General features: G+C 30.2%; 1 protein-coding gene across 1 annotated transcript; it reads right to left on the reverse strand.

Moving 5' to 3' along the window:
• Positions 1 to 351: 351 nt before the first annotated feature.
• Positions 352 to 9,716, reverse strand: LOC137805993 (increased DNA methylation 1-like). Its single transcript, XM_068605867.1, has 12 exons — positions 9,418 to 9,716; positions 8,149 to 8,749; positions 7,290 to 8,062; positions 7,050 to 7,170; positions 6,861 to 6,943; positions 6,421 to 6,668; positions 5,908 to 5,994; positions 5,316 to 5,415; positions 1,975 to 2,170; positions 1,772 to 1,871; positions 881 to 935; positions 352 to 775 (listed from the first exon to the last, which is right to left on the reverse strand). Exons 1-12 carry the CDS (start codon positions 9,502 to 9,504, stop codon positions 614 to 616), a joined length of 2,613 nt encoding a protein of 870 aa, XP_068461968.1. The 5' UTR covers positions 9,505 to 9,716; the 3' UTR covers positions 352 to 613.
• Between the last annotated feature and the right edge of the window lie 7,273 nt (positions 9,717 to 16,989).

The following is a 16,989-nucleotide window of genomic DNA, read 5'->3' on the forward strand; positions in this document are numbered from 1 at the left end:
AAAAGGTAATTATTCCTATTAAAAAAAGTAGTACCATTTTTAAATATATTTATTTTATTTTATTTTTCTTATATTTGATTTAACGTAAATTTTATTAATGAGATATCCACTTATTTTTGCATGGAAGTTGGCTATTAACAAACCAAGTCATTTCATTAGTTGAAAAAAATATTTCTTGAATTGCAAGTAATATCATTGAAACCAATTAGGTATTTGTTTTTTAGAGACAACTACCTTTCATCAATTATTTTAAACAAAAAATAGAGAAGACAACCAATTGGTAATAAACCCTTATCTCTTCAAAAAAAAAAAAGGAATATGAAAGCTTTGAAATGAAACAAGGACCGGATAATAATGAAAATAAAAGTGAATATCAAAGTTTCAAGACTTTATAACAAATCTTTATCATTAGTACCATACAAAAAGGAGTACCAATTTAAGTTTTTACCATTCAAAAAAAGTTGCATAAAATGAACCAAAGTCAACATACTCCAAAACCAAAAGAAAGAAAAAATCCAGAATAAACCAGATTCACAGTAAAAAAGTTTGCATGTAGCTTCATCACATTTGAAGTAGAGTCATTTTTGCACAGTTGTAAAACCATGCATGAACATCAGAAGCTCCCCTTATGCACGAACCTTACTTTCTTTCCAGTATACTCACCATTGTACTCGTCATCTTGTTTTTCATGCACGAACTGTGAGCTGCTTCCATGAAAGAACTGTGAGCTGCTTCCATTTAGATACTGTTGTTGATCACCAGAAATGTCTTTCTCCTTCGAATATCATGTGTCATAAACAAAACAATAACCGACAAAAGAAATAAGGCAACAAGAATGGAACAAAGTGTGATTCTTTTAAAACAATTCGAAGAAAAGTACCATGTTTATTGGAACAGCAAAAGTAACACGATCATTGTTGTTGCTTGTACTAGTACTGAAAAATATCACATCCGTTAGATACAGCACTAACACTGTCATCATTTATTAAATAGTAATTAAATTTAAAAGAAAAAATTAATCTCTATATTGACTAAATTAGATACTAATTTAGAGATTAAAAAATTATTGATATTTAATGTGATTTCTATTATTAATAAAATATTATAAGATGATTTATAAATTAGTATTTAAATTAGCTGTCAAATTTTTAACTACTGATATTTTAGATTCAAAATTAGTCTCTAAAAGACTAATAGAAACTAATGTAGAACATAAGTAGTTAGTACCTAAAATCTTAGTGGCTAATAGTTAGACAGCAATTTATAAACTACTTTATAATTTTTTATTAATAATATAAACTATTTTATATATTAATAATTTTTTAATTTATAAAATAGTCTCTAATATAGTCAATCTAATGACTAATTATTTTTAGTCTGTAAAATTAGTTTTATTTAAGGATTTTCTTGTAGTGTAAGTATGACCAGGATGAATTTCACCCCGTAATGAAGACAGTAAGAAAGAAGAATCTAGTTTATTGCTTTATTAAAGAAACATAAGGGTGGAATGACAGATCATTCAGAGGCTTTCTCTTTGCCTTAATTGAAGGTTTGATCTTGGATTTCTTCTAAAATTTCATCTGTTTGTTTTTCTTATTCAGATTGGTGTCTTGAACCTATGATTGACCTAAACTCAATTTATATTTGATTTTAGCTTGTCGGTCTATGGTTATGGGGATACTTGTTTAGAGTAGTTTGGTTGACTTTAGAGTAGTTTAGTTGGTATTTTGTTAGGTGATTGTTTTTGATAAGTTGTATAAGAGAGACTTACTTCCCAGTTTGCTGATACAACATCCCTCCCTGTGATACTGAAATAGAGTTAGTGAGGTCAACACTACTTTGAGGTAAATAATCACATCTGGGTTGTGATTCTGCAGAAGGAAATATCAAAGTTATAATAGAAACTTTTTTACTTCTAAAAGAAGAGGAATCATAAAGTGAATTGTGAAGATGAGAAATTAGGTATTAAGAAACCTGAATATGGAGGTGGATTGTTCATCAGCAGCTTATGGCACATTATGCTACCCTCAAAATTTAAGAAGGTATAGTCCATAAATGTAGACCTCTCAAAATCAGTCATCTTTGCAAAACCAAATGATTGAGTCCATGTCTTGAGCGTACTAGGAACAGCAGGCAAAACAAGTCTCCCCACACCTAATTGCATCAGAAACTGAAGGAACAAAACTACAACTCAGAAAATTGTAACTTCAAAAAAAGTCTAATGCTATAGAATACTTTGTCTTCAGAAAAAAATTAGCCAATTTTCAAAATAATTAAGTAATTCACAAATACTTGTGTCTTCTCAGACTCCACAAAATATGTTATGTTAAATTATGATGCAAATTTCAGAAACATAGAAGTCCTAAAAGCTACTAAAGCATTAAAAACTACATGTATATATTTATTGGAGCACACTACAAAAGGAGTTTCAAGGAAGTCTATACAAACCATTAAACTTAAAACTCTAAGAAGATGTGAATTTGAGTTATTAAATATGAAATAGTTTGAGAATATTAAAAATTATTATTATGGAATAAAAGAAATAGCCAATCAAATGACAACATGTGAGAGAACTGACAAGAAAATTCTAGTTTCTATTTCCTATAAACTAGGCAATTGTAACGATTGAACAAACAAAGGATTTGTCTTGCTTATCGGTGACAAAACTAATATGTTATATTAAAGCATATGAGCAAAGATTGAAAATGGCTTTCAATCAAAACTCCAATTTTGGTCTCCCGAATAAAGAAAGCAGAGAAGAAAAATGGAAAAATTTCTAGAAATAAAGAAAATTTTAGAAGTTTTTTTAAGTTCAATCGTGTTGTCATGGAAGCTCAACTCTTTTACAGCAGGGTCAAGAAGTTAATAGTAGAAGGGAGATAAAAGAAAGTCTATGTGTAACATCAAAGGAGAAAGGATTGGTACACTATTCACTTCAAAGGAGACATTGTCGAATCTGTCGAATCTATGACAACAGAGACAAGAGATCAATCAATGAAGTTAAAATGGAGAAAAGATACAAAAGTTTTCCTAGAACATCCTGAAGTGTCTCATTTTATTTTATTTATTTTTTACTGATAAAAAAAACAAAAGTTTTCTTATAAACTTCAAATATACTATTGATATTGCCATGAATTTCCATGTTGATGATTCATGATTTTGACATCAAAGATTTGATCATTTCAACACCGAGGCTTTGAAGTTGTTATATCAAAAGAATATGATGAGAGGATTAAATAAACCTAAAAGAAAATAATGAAGCTTATGAAGAATATTTTTGGGGGAAGCAACACAGATTACCATTTTCAACAAACAAAACATGGAGAGAAAAAGACTTGTTAGAGTTACTCTACATAGACATTTATGAACTGATGAGGACATTGTTAGGTACTTTTATCTTTTCATTGATGACTTCTCTATAGTACCTTGCTTCATTTCATCAAAGAAAAAAAATACAAATCTTTGGAATACTCAAGAAGTTTAAAGCTCCTATTGAGAAACAAAGTGGGAGACATATAAAAGGAGGAATATAGCTATAACTTACAATTGCAAATTCTCCACGACAAAATATTGTGTCAAAAAGGGAGAATCATAATGTCATGGAGATGGCTAGATCAATGAAAAAGATGCAATTGGAGTTAAATGAATTTATAAAACAAAGCTAAATCTCAATAGAACATACAAAAGCACAAAGTTAGGTTAGTAGCAAAGAGATATTCACAACAACATGAAATTAACTATAATGAGCTCTTTCAACACAAAAAGGATGGAACATTCACCAGTGAGATGTCAAACAAACCATTCTAAATGGTGTTCTTGAAGAATTTTAAGATATATCCAAGGCCCAATACTATCATTTACTACGAGAACAAGTCAACAATACCAATGGCAAAGAATCCAATCCATCATAAAAGAACAAAGCACATAGTTATTAAATATCACTTCATTGCAAAGGTAGAAACAAATAAGCAAATTCAACTTGAGTACTAAAGAAAAGAAAATCAAGTTGTTGACTTATTTATCGAGGCATTAGACAAGAGTCAAGTTTGAGCAATTACGATATACTTGGAGTTGTTGAAATTTTCACCAAGTAGGACTGTTAAATCTTTAAGCAAATTTTTAGAAAGTTCAAGAAAATAAAAATCCTAAAAACTACTAGAATTAACAATTTCTATAATTATGAGAACAATAAAGGTTTTATGAGTTGTTGAAATTTTTTAAAGAAGAGGCAATTTCAGATAAAGTATATATAAGGATTTTTTTTACGTGTAAGGGTCATTTTTAATTAACCATTGGTTCATTTTGAAGATTATCCTGTAATATAGATGGAAATATCCCATCTTTAGAAGTTGGGAATTTCATTATTCTTTATATTATTAACATATTTTTCTTATCAACAATAAATAATAAATAAATATAAATCACTTTAGAGACGACTTAACCTTTATACAAATATAAAGATAAAGAAAAAATAAAATAAAATTTTACACCCCAATTTAAACCAATTTTTTTTAAAAAAAAAACTGTCGACTAATTCAAAATCCAATAATATCATCTGGATAGAACCCACCTTTACATTAATTTCATCCTTATTAATTTCATTATAAATAGAAAGCATGTGAGTGTGTATTATACACACTATATTCTGTAACGTCTCTAAATGGAAACGTTAATACCACATGACAGATTGTTTTGTTCTGAAAATCTTAATAGTTTTTAATCATACAAACCTAGATTTAAAGCAATGATTTACAACAAAACTTTCAAAAGGAAAACCTTCTCCATTATGAATATACTTAATTGCCTTTAATTCTCTTTAAAATGGTAAGAATTAATTGAGAATGAAAGTTTATTGGATAGAAATGGACAACTAAGATGAAGGGGTTTGTTTGTGACATCTTTCAACTTAACCTAAATCAATACTTTTTATCACCAAAAAACAATAAAATTAAATAAATTCACTTAAGAAATGGTTTAACCCTTGTCCATAATAAGAAAAACAAAGAGTATCTTTCTACACATAACAAAATTCAAAATGAAACTTTTTACCATGCACTCCAACACTACCAACTAAAGAAAAATAGAAAAATCAAGAACCAACCATGTCAATAACATTAATTACCTAAACCCTAAACCTAAATCAATATTATATTAGAATGATGAGAAGGTAGGGCATAAAACACAATTAATGACAATAAATTTAATCAAAACAGGAAAAAATCTTGTTGATGAAAATGACAGATGCAGTTACTGTACAATATATACGTGGCAAGTAAAAGGGTTCAAAATTAAGGTAAAAAGACAATAAAAAAAACCTGTTCAAGGCCATTCATTAGAATGCGACAAAATCCATGTCGACGATAGTGTAATCTGGTACCAACGAAAGGTACTTCTGCCACCTTCTCCCCGTGGACCCTAAAACATTGCCACAACATGTCTTATAAAAATAATTTATTAATCTATTTTCATCCGTTTTATATCCATTTTCATGAATTAATTATAAATCTGAATATTAAATATGTTTCTTATATTTAGGACAAAAACAACAATTGTTTTTGTTTTTTTATATTGCATAGGTGTGATACTTTAAAAACTAATTATTTTTTAATATAGATTTAAAAAGTATGAAAAAACTAATTAATTTTTAAACATTAAGTATTGATCATCAAATTTGTTGGAATTTAGAAAACAGTGAATAGAAAGATCATCAAGCATCCATAAAATTAAATTGTTTAATTCAATCTAATGCAACTATTTTTGTAGTAAATGAATTTCATCTAATATACACTATCTTTATTATTTTCTATAGATAATAAATTGAATGAACTGACTGATAAATGAACTTTGATAATGATAGAAAAAAAAAAGAGGCTATAATATTTTGATGGTGAAAGATCATATCCTCACCTAACAGTTGCCACAGAAACCAGTTCTTCATTTTTCTCAAGTAGAACAGTATAGAAACCCTGGAAATTTAATCGCTTCAGCTCAGACCTACAAAGTTTCAAAGTACACATATCAAGTATAGGCCTCAGATACAACAATTTTTTCTTTATAAATTAAATAATCTAGCAAAAATTTACAAACTAAATATAGTAGAATAAAACCACTAGTAAATAAGGGTAGATCTCATCACAGAAATAGAAAAGATCAAAATAAAATATTAAGAATTAGGTTATAACTGATAAAAATAAAAAAGAGAAATAATATTTTACTAAAATGTTGATAAATGTAAAAAAAATTGTCAACTAGTGTATTTAATTATGTAATTTTCAAATATTAATTAGAAATACATTAACAGTTCAGTATAACTCTCTTTCTTTTCTTAATATTTATATAAAATAACAAAAATAATCTTCTATATATCAGCAAGTTGTCGATATATCATCATTCTATAACGATAACAAAAGAATATGTAACCTTCTGGCGAATATAACATCTTCAATGATATCTCTGCTAGATAAAGTTTGCTTGAGGGTCTCAAAACATTCATGCATCACAGAAAGAGCAAGATTGAGTTTGGTGTAACTTTCTGCCATTGAACTGTCATTTTTAATTCTACCAAGATCATCACACTCAGGCTCAATAAACTTCACCAATGTCCATGTTAGATTGTCCACGCCCACTGAAACTGGCTTTCCTAATAGCTGAAAAAGCCCCTCGTGTATCTGCAAAATACAACCCCATCTCATTTCATAACAATAAACTCACCAACTTACATGAAAAATCTCATGAGTAACTCTTCACCATAATCACACATGCAGTAATATATATAATTTTGTTTCAATAAAAAGTAAGAAAAAAGTAAAACAATGCTTCCGAAGCAGTTTTTCTTGCAAATGGAGATGGAGTTAGCGTACCTTTTCACAGGTTTTTCCACAGAACCAGTTTTCTGAACATCTTGATAAATCTAAACCTCCATTCTCCAGGCACCAAACATGGTCTGCACAAGTTTGATAAAGATAACTCCGGATTCATACGTGTAGACAAACAAATACACACACTAAAGATACCCAGAAAGGGATGAAATATTATAGTAAAAAATTTACATTTATGTTCACACTGAGCACAAGTAAGGGCAGCATGAGCTTCCTCATTTTCATCTAGTTTGCTTTGGCGGCAGCTACGGCAACGACATTGTGGGCAAAGCCAATGACCATCAGGGATATGCTGTTCATAACATAAAACAAAGCAACCTCGGATTCAGAAAAGATATTTTAGGATACCTCAACCCTTATAAAAAAGAAGCAAACAAATGAAATGACTAAGAAGGAGAATGGTTAATCTACCTCCAATCCAAGACATGTCATGTGAAATGAAGATGGACATTGATCACACAAAATAAGTTCACCACCAAAGAGGCAAAGAGAACAAATCAAGTCATTATCATCTAGAAGCAAATTGCTGCAAGGTAATTCACTAGTTTCTCTTGTCACCAGATCTTGCATTATTTCTATTTGGCATTCCAAGAGTGATTTACCATCTTTCAAGAAAATACAAGCAGAGGGTGTGCTGGTACTGATTCCACTAGCATGATATTCAAACCCAACGAAACTGTATATTATGTCACAACAGTAACACTTGATTCCATTGCGAGTTATTTTTCCTCTAGTCCAACTAGAAGCTGCATGGTACCATGCTTCTTCGTTGTAATAATACACAGTAGACCTTGGAAACACCATCTTGTTGTCCATCAACCATGACAAAATATTTAGAGGTTTGAAGTTAGGTAAAAGTGATCCTTGTTCCAAGTTGCTTTGACTCCTACATATTTTGGCCTTTGAATCTCTTGAGCTTCTCCACTTCTGATTTGCAGATGATTCACTCCTTTCAGAACTCTCACCTGAAACTACTTCAGGAGCAACTTGATGGGAAATTTGCATTTCAAACTCAGGTAAAACCTGGTTAACAAGAGGAGAAGGTTCTTTCTCCATAAAATTATCTTTATCAAACAAGGTCATGTTTAAGTCAATATTCATTGGTTGAAATTCCTGCTCAGGTCTTCCATCAACTACACTCCCTGGAAGCTCCAAGCCTGAGAAAAGTTGGTTCACTGTGAGACCTGTGTCAAAAGAAAATATAACTCAAAACTAAAATTAAAGATAATAATTATTGACTATTGAAGACTTTAAATTTAATGTTATCAACCTGAGTAGCTTTTAACGATAGCCCTCACAACATCTTTGTGCAAGTTTTTATCGTTGTAAGCCCACTCTCCCCTCATGCCAACTTTCATTTTCTGCAATACATCATACCATATTTGTCTAGCTGAAACAGCAACAAATGATCCATTTTGAAACTCCTGAACCAATTCAAGAAACTTCCAGTTTCCTCTTCGTTCCCACTGGCGTGTGGTTTCATTCCAATCCTGAGTAATCCGCAGTTGATGAATTTCAATCTGCATTTCATCACCCAAATCTGGAAAAAACACACTCCTCTTCTGCAATCCATCACCTTCATCAAATATCACTCCTTCCCACCAAGCTTCCTCACACTTCACATCCACACACAAACCATAGTTAAGGTCAAATCTCTCGAACTCAATCAAAGGTGGCGGTGGTCGAATGAACCCTCGCACGCTGTATCTTGAACATTCCGATGCTTTTGAAATCCTCACTACAGTCACAAGATAATCCGAACCATCACTGTTTAGAACATTCTTGTATCTGACATAGCACTTCGGTATCCCACATTTGATAACTATCCCAGGATGCCATGATCCTAGGAACCCTTCCTCCACGCGCCTCACCTGTGAAAAAAAACTCAAAACATTCTCAATCCTTTTTTATCATAAAAAAAACAATATATGCATATAAACCACTTAAAGACTCATTGAACACAAAAAAAAAAACGAACCCAACCATGTAACACAACACATTCCAGACATATATACATATGAACTCCTTCAGAGTAATCCAATCTATATACAAAATACAACACAACACATTCCAGATAACAATACACGTAACCCTGACCAACAACAATAGCAAAACATTCTGAATCTTGTACATGCAAATCTCGGATTCAAAGATCGCACCTCTCTTAGAACAAGTGATCGTGAGGGAAAACATTGCCTGGGACCACAAATTAAAATACCCTTTGCATGAACCACAAGGAGAACAATGCATCGGTGAGCACCGAAACAAAACCACAGATTAAAAACACCTTTTGCATGAACCACACTCAGAACCACCCGAAACGGCGGAAAAAACCAAAACTTAATAAAAAAAACAGCAGCAGCAGCATGCTTAATGAAGCTAAACACAGTAACAGCTATCAAAGCTACGAATTAACAACTAAAAAAATCACATGCACAACAGTAGCGTAATGGGTAGACCACAATTTTTTTATTATTTTCAGAAAGCCGTAAAATTCAATTAAAAAAATGTTACATCTTTATCAAAAATTTGATATTACCTCCACCTCTTCATTCACTTGAAATATTCCCTCAGAACTTCTTTTAAGCTTGCTGTTCTTACGACCATCAGCATTCTCCATGGCCATTGAGATAAGGTGGTGAAGAGATAACACAGTTTTTTTTCTTTCTACCTTTCTTTTTTTTATGTTTCCAATGCTTGCAACTTCGGAATTTTGACACCTTGAAGTTTCACAATAAATGCTAAAAAGAAAAATAAATAAATAAATAGAAATAAAAGAAACGATACAAAAGAAACTCAACAGACAACAATGGCTCAGGACTTACTATCTCAGACTCTATATAACAAAACAATTCTCTTCATCTTAAATATCTTTTTACTTTTATTAAGTTAATGCTCCCAACTTTTATGTTAATTTATTACATATATTTAGGAAGTTTTTAATTATTTATTTTGAAACTGATCATCTATGTATCTTTTTATAGAGTTCAATTTTCTTCTTAGAACACTTTCTTTTCTTTTGAAAGTTTTATTTATGTTAATTTTACTATCCTTCTGTAATCAATTATTGGTTCAAAATAAATTTTAATTTCTAAATACTTAATATTAATTGATTTTTTAATCAATCTTAAATATATAATAGAGTATTAGTGAATTTACTCAAATTGTTTATCAATAATATTAGTAGAAAACTTAATTTTTAAATTTATCCAATTTCAACTCTTTGCAAATATGTACATAGATAATTGGGACAAAAATACTTTTAAAAATAATAAAAAAGAAAAAAAAAATTCCTATTTTATATTTTATTATTAATAAGGATATGGGTAGATAAATTGATGTATAAAATGTAAGAATTCACTCTTCATGTTACATACTACTAATTAAAAATTTGAATAATTATATATTTTTTAACTTTATATTTTATATTTTATTTCTTTTATATAAAATAATTTAAATAATTTCATAAATTTTTAGTAATTAAATTAAATTTTAATAAATTATTTTCATTTTTCTCTACACTTAATCTCTTCCTTCAACCTACTACACAAATTTCAATTCGTGTTCTCACCTCTAATAGGTCAGAGTATCTTTATATGGGACTTATTAAAGCCGCATTAATGTCTGTTAACTAACCTACTCCTAGTCTAGGTATCTTCAACTCTATAATTATTTTATATTTTATTATCAAAATTTTATCATTTGAGTTTTGTGGTTGTTTAAGTCCTTTTATCTCATTTACATTTTTAATATTTTATTTGAACATTTTTAAATTAATTTATTAAGACAATTTTGTGTATTCATATAACACTAAATATAATCAAACTGATAGTTTTAAAGACTAAATGTTTTAAAAATTATAATAAGTTATCTTAGTTTAAGACATTAATAGAAGAGGATAAATATTTATTGTCACTTCTCAATAGAAAATACTAAACAATAGTGAGATTGACAAGAAATATTAATAAAACTTTATTATAAATTTGATTGGTGGATAAATTTGAGTTATACATAGATATGAGGTTTGCATTTTTCATTCAAATATCAATAAAACTTAAAATAAGTTGGTGATAAGTACAAAGTTGCATGGATATGAGGCTTGAATTTTTCATTTAAATTTACCATTGCACCGTTAAGACCATCAACATCAAATCTTAAGACATAAATTTTAAGTATAAGTGAGTCTTATAAAAATCAGTTTATAAAATAAGATTTGCACTCATTTATATATACAATGAATTTTTTTTATTAACAAAGAATTAATTAAATCAAATGAAATACTTTAGGGGTGTCACAACCCTTATACAAAAGACTTCCAACAAAACTTGCTTTCCAAACTTACAACCCAAAAAATCCATCTAGATATAAAATTTTCAAGATATCTATCAAAACACCAATCCTATATCATCTTCCTTCAAAGAGAATACTCTGCGATTTATAACAAAATACATGAGTTCAATCAAAGGAAGCCTCCAAAATTAAAGAATCAATAAAATGAACAACATTCATATTATGCATCCACAACCATCATTGTTGCTTAACCAATCAGCTTTCAACATAAGGATTGAGCGTCTCCCACCAAGCAAACCACACAAAGACCTCCACAAAACTTCATTGTCCTCCTATCGTATCCCTACTCCATTGAAAGTCGTATATACCCCAGTGGCTTCTTCTTAATTACTCCAACAGTGCTTCCTACACTCTGAGGATCACCACGATTTGTGATTTTGGTTGTTGTCCTGATATTCCACTCCAGTTATTGCCCCATGCTCCATAGCTTCTTCTAAACTTGAGATATCCTCGTAATAATGCATTTATTTCATCCTGCACATGTTAAACACCCACCACTTCCCCAGCCTTATAGTATAACGTTAGAAAGCCCACTCACACACACAAAATTACAAGTTGCTTACACTCAAAGGGTTCAATACCTAGTCCGAATAAGAAAAATTAAAAGCATGCATTTTGTGTTCAAGCTTAACCAGGTTTTGAGTTGTGCCATATATAGAACTTTTTCCAAGTCAACTTTACCTTGTTTAAAGACAACTTTATTCCTATGATCTTGATCTCAACTACTTCACACTACCACCACCCATAGACCTTTCCACATACGATTTTGTTTTGCATTAGCTTGTAACAAATAGAATTTTCATAATAGATCTTCAAATTGTTATGTTGGGCAAACACTATTCCTAACCAGTTGTAGCATTTGTTCCATACCACTTATATACTATGAATTGATTTTATCTCTAGTTGATATAGAATCTCCAACATCAAAAGCTCCTATAATGCACATACCTCTCATTTTCTTTTAGGTGTACTCACCATTGTCTTGTCACTTTGTTTTTCATTAAAGAATTGTGAGTTGCTTCCAAAAAAAACTGTGACTTGCTTCCATGAAGACACTGTTGATCACCAGAAATTTCTTTCTCCTACGAACCAATAAATTGGTCATAAACAAAACAGGAACCACATAAAGTAATAAGGCAACAAAATGGAACCAAGTGTGACTCTTTTAAAACAATTAGAAGAAAGTACCATGTTGATTGGACCAGTAACATAACAATTAATGACTCTTTTGCAGTTGTATAGGTTTCTAGTATGATTAGAAACTCTTGGCAAGTTGGGTGATAATCAATTTATTGAAAGACATTTGCCAGAAAGTTTGAGTTCACAACTTTTCCTTGGGTTGAAGTATTCCTAGTATCCCCATTTATATTATTCTTTATTGTTAATAAAAAATGTAACAATAGTAACACATTGTTGTTACTGAAAAATATCACACCTGTTAGCTACAACACCAACATTGTCTTCATTTACAACATAAAATCTTTGAACAACATGGTTATGCTCACTACCCAACATAAAATCTCTAGTTATTCTAATGAAAATAAAATTTTACTATAAATTTGTTTTGTAGAGGATTACATTGATAGGTACAAATGGGTGATACTTGGATGACATTTGAATTATTTAGTTCATCACTAATGTATCATCATTTTAGGTGATGCAAGAATGAAAGCAATTGAAGGAATAGATAAGGTGCCATGACACTCAGAATCATAGAGAAGAATCATAATAATGAAGATGATTTTCAATAATAATGAAAAAAAATAGAAAAATAAATTCATTGTTCACTTCCCTATTGATGATTAGCATCCCTCAGTGATTAAAACTTCTAGGGCTCTCATAAGGATAAGGATTGCCCTTTTATAATCAGCAATATCAATATCATGCATATAGTATAGTATTTAAATTAAAAAGGGATGAGAAAGGGTGAAAGAATAACCAAATGCACGTCATCATTCAATTATTTGGGTGTAGTGCAACTTCCAAAACCTAAGCTTTATGTTAATGAGATTTTAGTATTATTAAGTGTGACCTACATGAATTTCACCCAATAATATGAAGAGACTAAGAAAGAGGAATGTAGGAAGTGTCTAATCATGTATAAACGATAACCACTAAGGTTTTGTAAATGTAGATTATGTCGAGAATGTGGTTTTGGGTAGATATTCATATTGTTTGGGAATGCAAAATTGTTGGAAAGCCAATTTACAATTTGTGGTAGCTTTATCTACTACCTAGACATATGTTGCGCTTACAAAAGGAGGAAATTAGGTTTTATGATAGGAGAATTGTGTATTGTGAAAGATTGTGTGACTATTCATTGAGATAATTAAAATATCAAACATTTAGTTTATCATCAAACATACCATTAGAGAACTAAACATTAATGTTAGACTACACTTTGTTAAAGATCTTGTTGAGTTTGGAAGGTCAAACTTGTGAAGGTAGCTATGGAAGATAATCATGTAGATATGTGTACTAAGTCTTTACCAAGATCTAAGTTCAAGCATTGTTTATAATTGATTAAATTTTTTGTTTAGGATAAAGATTTATGACCATAAACACTCTTTCATGATTTGTAATCAAGGTAGATAACTGTGAAATCTGACTCTAAATTATATTTGTCTAATGAAGGGATGTGTACTAGGTCTTGTCTCTAGTAGTATTAAGACTAAATAATTGTCTGTGTTTGATAAAGTGTTCTTGATAAACACATGTGTCCGATGTGTACATATAGTTTCTCTATACTAGAGTGTTTACTTTTATAAACTTTTAGATAATATATAACATCCAATGTTTTAAATAATTTTCTATTACATTTGAAGTCTATATATAAGTCCTATTTAAATTCATACATTGTTTGGTATATGACTAAGTTTTTGTGCATTATGAATATCCTTAATTGTTATTTTTCTCTTTATTAAAATTGTACACCTACAAGATTCATAATATTAAATCTTCATTTATTTTTGTGAATCCCATTATATCACTCATAAGATATTATTATAATTTTTGTTATAAATAAAGAGTCTTATAAGATCCATACTCATTAATGTTTTATTTACTTATTCATAAATATTTTCCTTTTACTTTTATGACTTGGAATCTTAAATTTTGTAATAAAAAATCATATTTTAGGAAGGAAATCTTATAACCTTGCGATGGATATCACTAAGATTAAGGATTTTCCTTTATGCATCTTTTAACTCAAGGTAAATGGATATTATTCCACTCCATAAATGTTGTCACATGATTACTTATTAGAGTGTTTAAGTTATTTAGCAATTAAGTTATTGCCGAATTCATGAGAAGGTAGGGCATAAAACACACTTAATGACAATAAGTTTAATCAAAACAGGAAAAAAACCTAGTTTATGTGTCTTCAGAAAATGACAGATGCAGTTACTGTACAATATATTGGTGGCAAGTAAAAGGGTTCAAATGAAGGTAAAAGGACAATAAAAAAACCTGTTCAAGGCCACACATAATGCGACAAAATCCATGTCGACGATAGTGTAATCTGGTACCAACGAAAGGTACTTGTCACATTTTCCAGATTTTTTATCTGGAATAAGAAAAAACCTTTTAGATTTTAGTGTCCAGAAAACATTCGTGTACTGTAGATCGTGGATGGTGATAACATGTTTCAGTTCTAAATTTTCATTATCTAAAACTGTTTTATTTATGTTATGGATACCAAAAGATTAAGGATAATATAGATATTTTGTATACAAGTTTTAGATGCAAATTATAATTGATCTGGTGCAGGAAAAATTAGCCATGCTACTTCTGCTGCACGTGGACCCTAACACATTGCCACAACATACCATTAGGGATCAACGAAAGGTACTTTGAATGTACATATCAGACAAATTATCATTAGGTAGCAACGAAAGGTACTTTGGATGTACGTATCAGACAAATATACTATGCAAATATTGGAAAATAAAACAAATATTAAGTTGTACTTTTCATACTTTTCTTTTTCTAAGATAACAATAACTATTATGACAGCATTGATATGTAAACATGATATAAACAAGAGCATTACTAAATAGAGTAGATATGTATAAACAAATAGAAAAAGGAACAAGGATACCATTATCTGAGCTGCTGAATATAATATCTTGAATGAAACATTTTGTAGAGAAGAATTGGTTTATGATGCATCAGCAAGAGTTTGGTGTAACTTTCTGCCATTGAGCTGTCATTTCTAATTCACTGTCCAGGTTAAATTGTCCACACCTTCTGAAAGTGGCTTTCCTAAAAGCTGATCAATGTCCTAGTCTATCTGCAAAAGAATAGACACATTAACCATCTCACCAACAGTAACATAATAACTAGTGTAACTGTTGACCCTAATCACATATATGCAGAACCATTGGTAATAAATATCATTTTGTTTTAGTAAAAAGTAAGTAATGCTTCCAATGTAAAGTAGAATAAATCATTGAAAAGGTCAAAAAGTTTGAAGGTAAACAAGTTTTGGAAGATGAGAAGAAAGAATGGAGATGGAGTTAGTGTATCTTTTGAGTCTTGCAGAAGCAGTTCTTTCTCCATCTTCTTGGCTTTGACACATTGTGAGCAAAACCAATAACCACTAGGGATATCCTATACATGAAACAGGTTTCAAAAAACATTTATAAATGAACATCAACAATCCTATATAAGTCCAAACCAAAATAAAAAGTAATGACTATATTAGAAGCATTCTTTCTGTAGTGAAAGTAGAGACTGATGGTATCATCCTTTTTCATTGCTTTGACTCTTAGATATTTTGGCCTTTGAATCCCTTGAGCTTTTCCACTTTTGATCTGCTGTTGATTCACTTCTTTCAGAACATCTGTGCCCAGAAACTACTTCAGGAACATATTGAGGGGTAATTTGTATTTCAAACTCAGGTACAACCTCTTTAACAAGAGGAGCAGGTTTTTTCTGGACAAAAATATCCTTACAGACAAAATCATGTCTCAATTGACATTAATCATTGGTTCAACTAACCCTTTGATGAATTTCAATTGCATTTTGACACCTAAATCAGGAAAAAACACAATGATGAAACACTTCCTTTCCACAGTTTTTTTTTATCAACAAGAAAAGATAGAATAAATATGACACATTTATGACACATTTTATAGGTTGTTCAACACTCATTCAGAGCAAAAGAGACATAGAACTCAAAAAAAAAATCAATCTGTCTATCCTGTTAAAACTAGCTAAAAGTGACTTAAATTTCAAAAGACCAACTCTGTCGCCCTATCAGCAACTTTTAATTGAGTGCATACATACCAAAAGTTCAAGACACATCAGTTAGAGAACGAGAAACTCGGTGATGATACCTTTGACGAGATTCAAGAACAAACTTTAACTTGTGTCAAAGAAAATATTTCAGAATAGTCTACCACTCCTCAGTTGAATAAACATTTATTCATATTTCCTATGTTTCCAAATCTCACTTACCAACACAATCATAACATTACTCAAAATAAAATTAACCGAAGTGGTCACATCAAGAATTTTAAACTGTTCGAAATGTTATCAGAATAAAAAAATTTACCGAACTCATTCTTAACCAAGCGTAAAAAGATTCCAACAAACTTTCTTATGGTTCAGATCCTCTCACAAACCATATGTAAGATTCAATCTCTCAAACTCAACCAAAGGGGAAGTGGCCTAATGAACCCAAACATGTTATAGTTTGAAGATTCAAAAGTTTTTTAAATCCTCACTACATCCACAGGGTAATCCCTTTAGAACGTTT

This window comes from Phaseolus vulgaris, chromosome 3, assembly GCF_000499845.2.
Source record: "Phaseolus vulgaris cultivar G19833 chromosome 3, P. vulgaris v2.0, whole genome shotgun sequence".
Taxonomy (NCBI): Eukaryota; Viridiplantae; Streptophyta; class Magnoliopsida; order Fabales; family Fabaceae; genus Phaseolus; species Phaseolus vulgaris.

Excerpts from the sequence above, each read along its gene's own strand:
- LOC137805993 (XM_068605867.1), bottom strand. The coding sequence starts at position 9,504 with ATGGCCATGGAGAATGCTGATGGTCGTAAGAACAGCAAGCTTAAAAGA. Across the intron at positions 8,063-8,148 it reads TATCGTTAAAAGCTACTCAG|GTCTCACAGTGAACCAACTT; the intron begins GTTGATAACATT and ends CTTTTGACACAG. Across the intron at positions 5,995-6,420 it reads GATGTTATATTCGCCAGAAG|GTCTGAGCTGAAGCGATTAA; the intron begins GTTACATATTCT and ends GAAACTTTGTAG.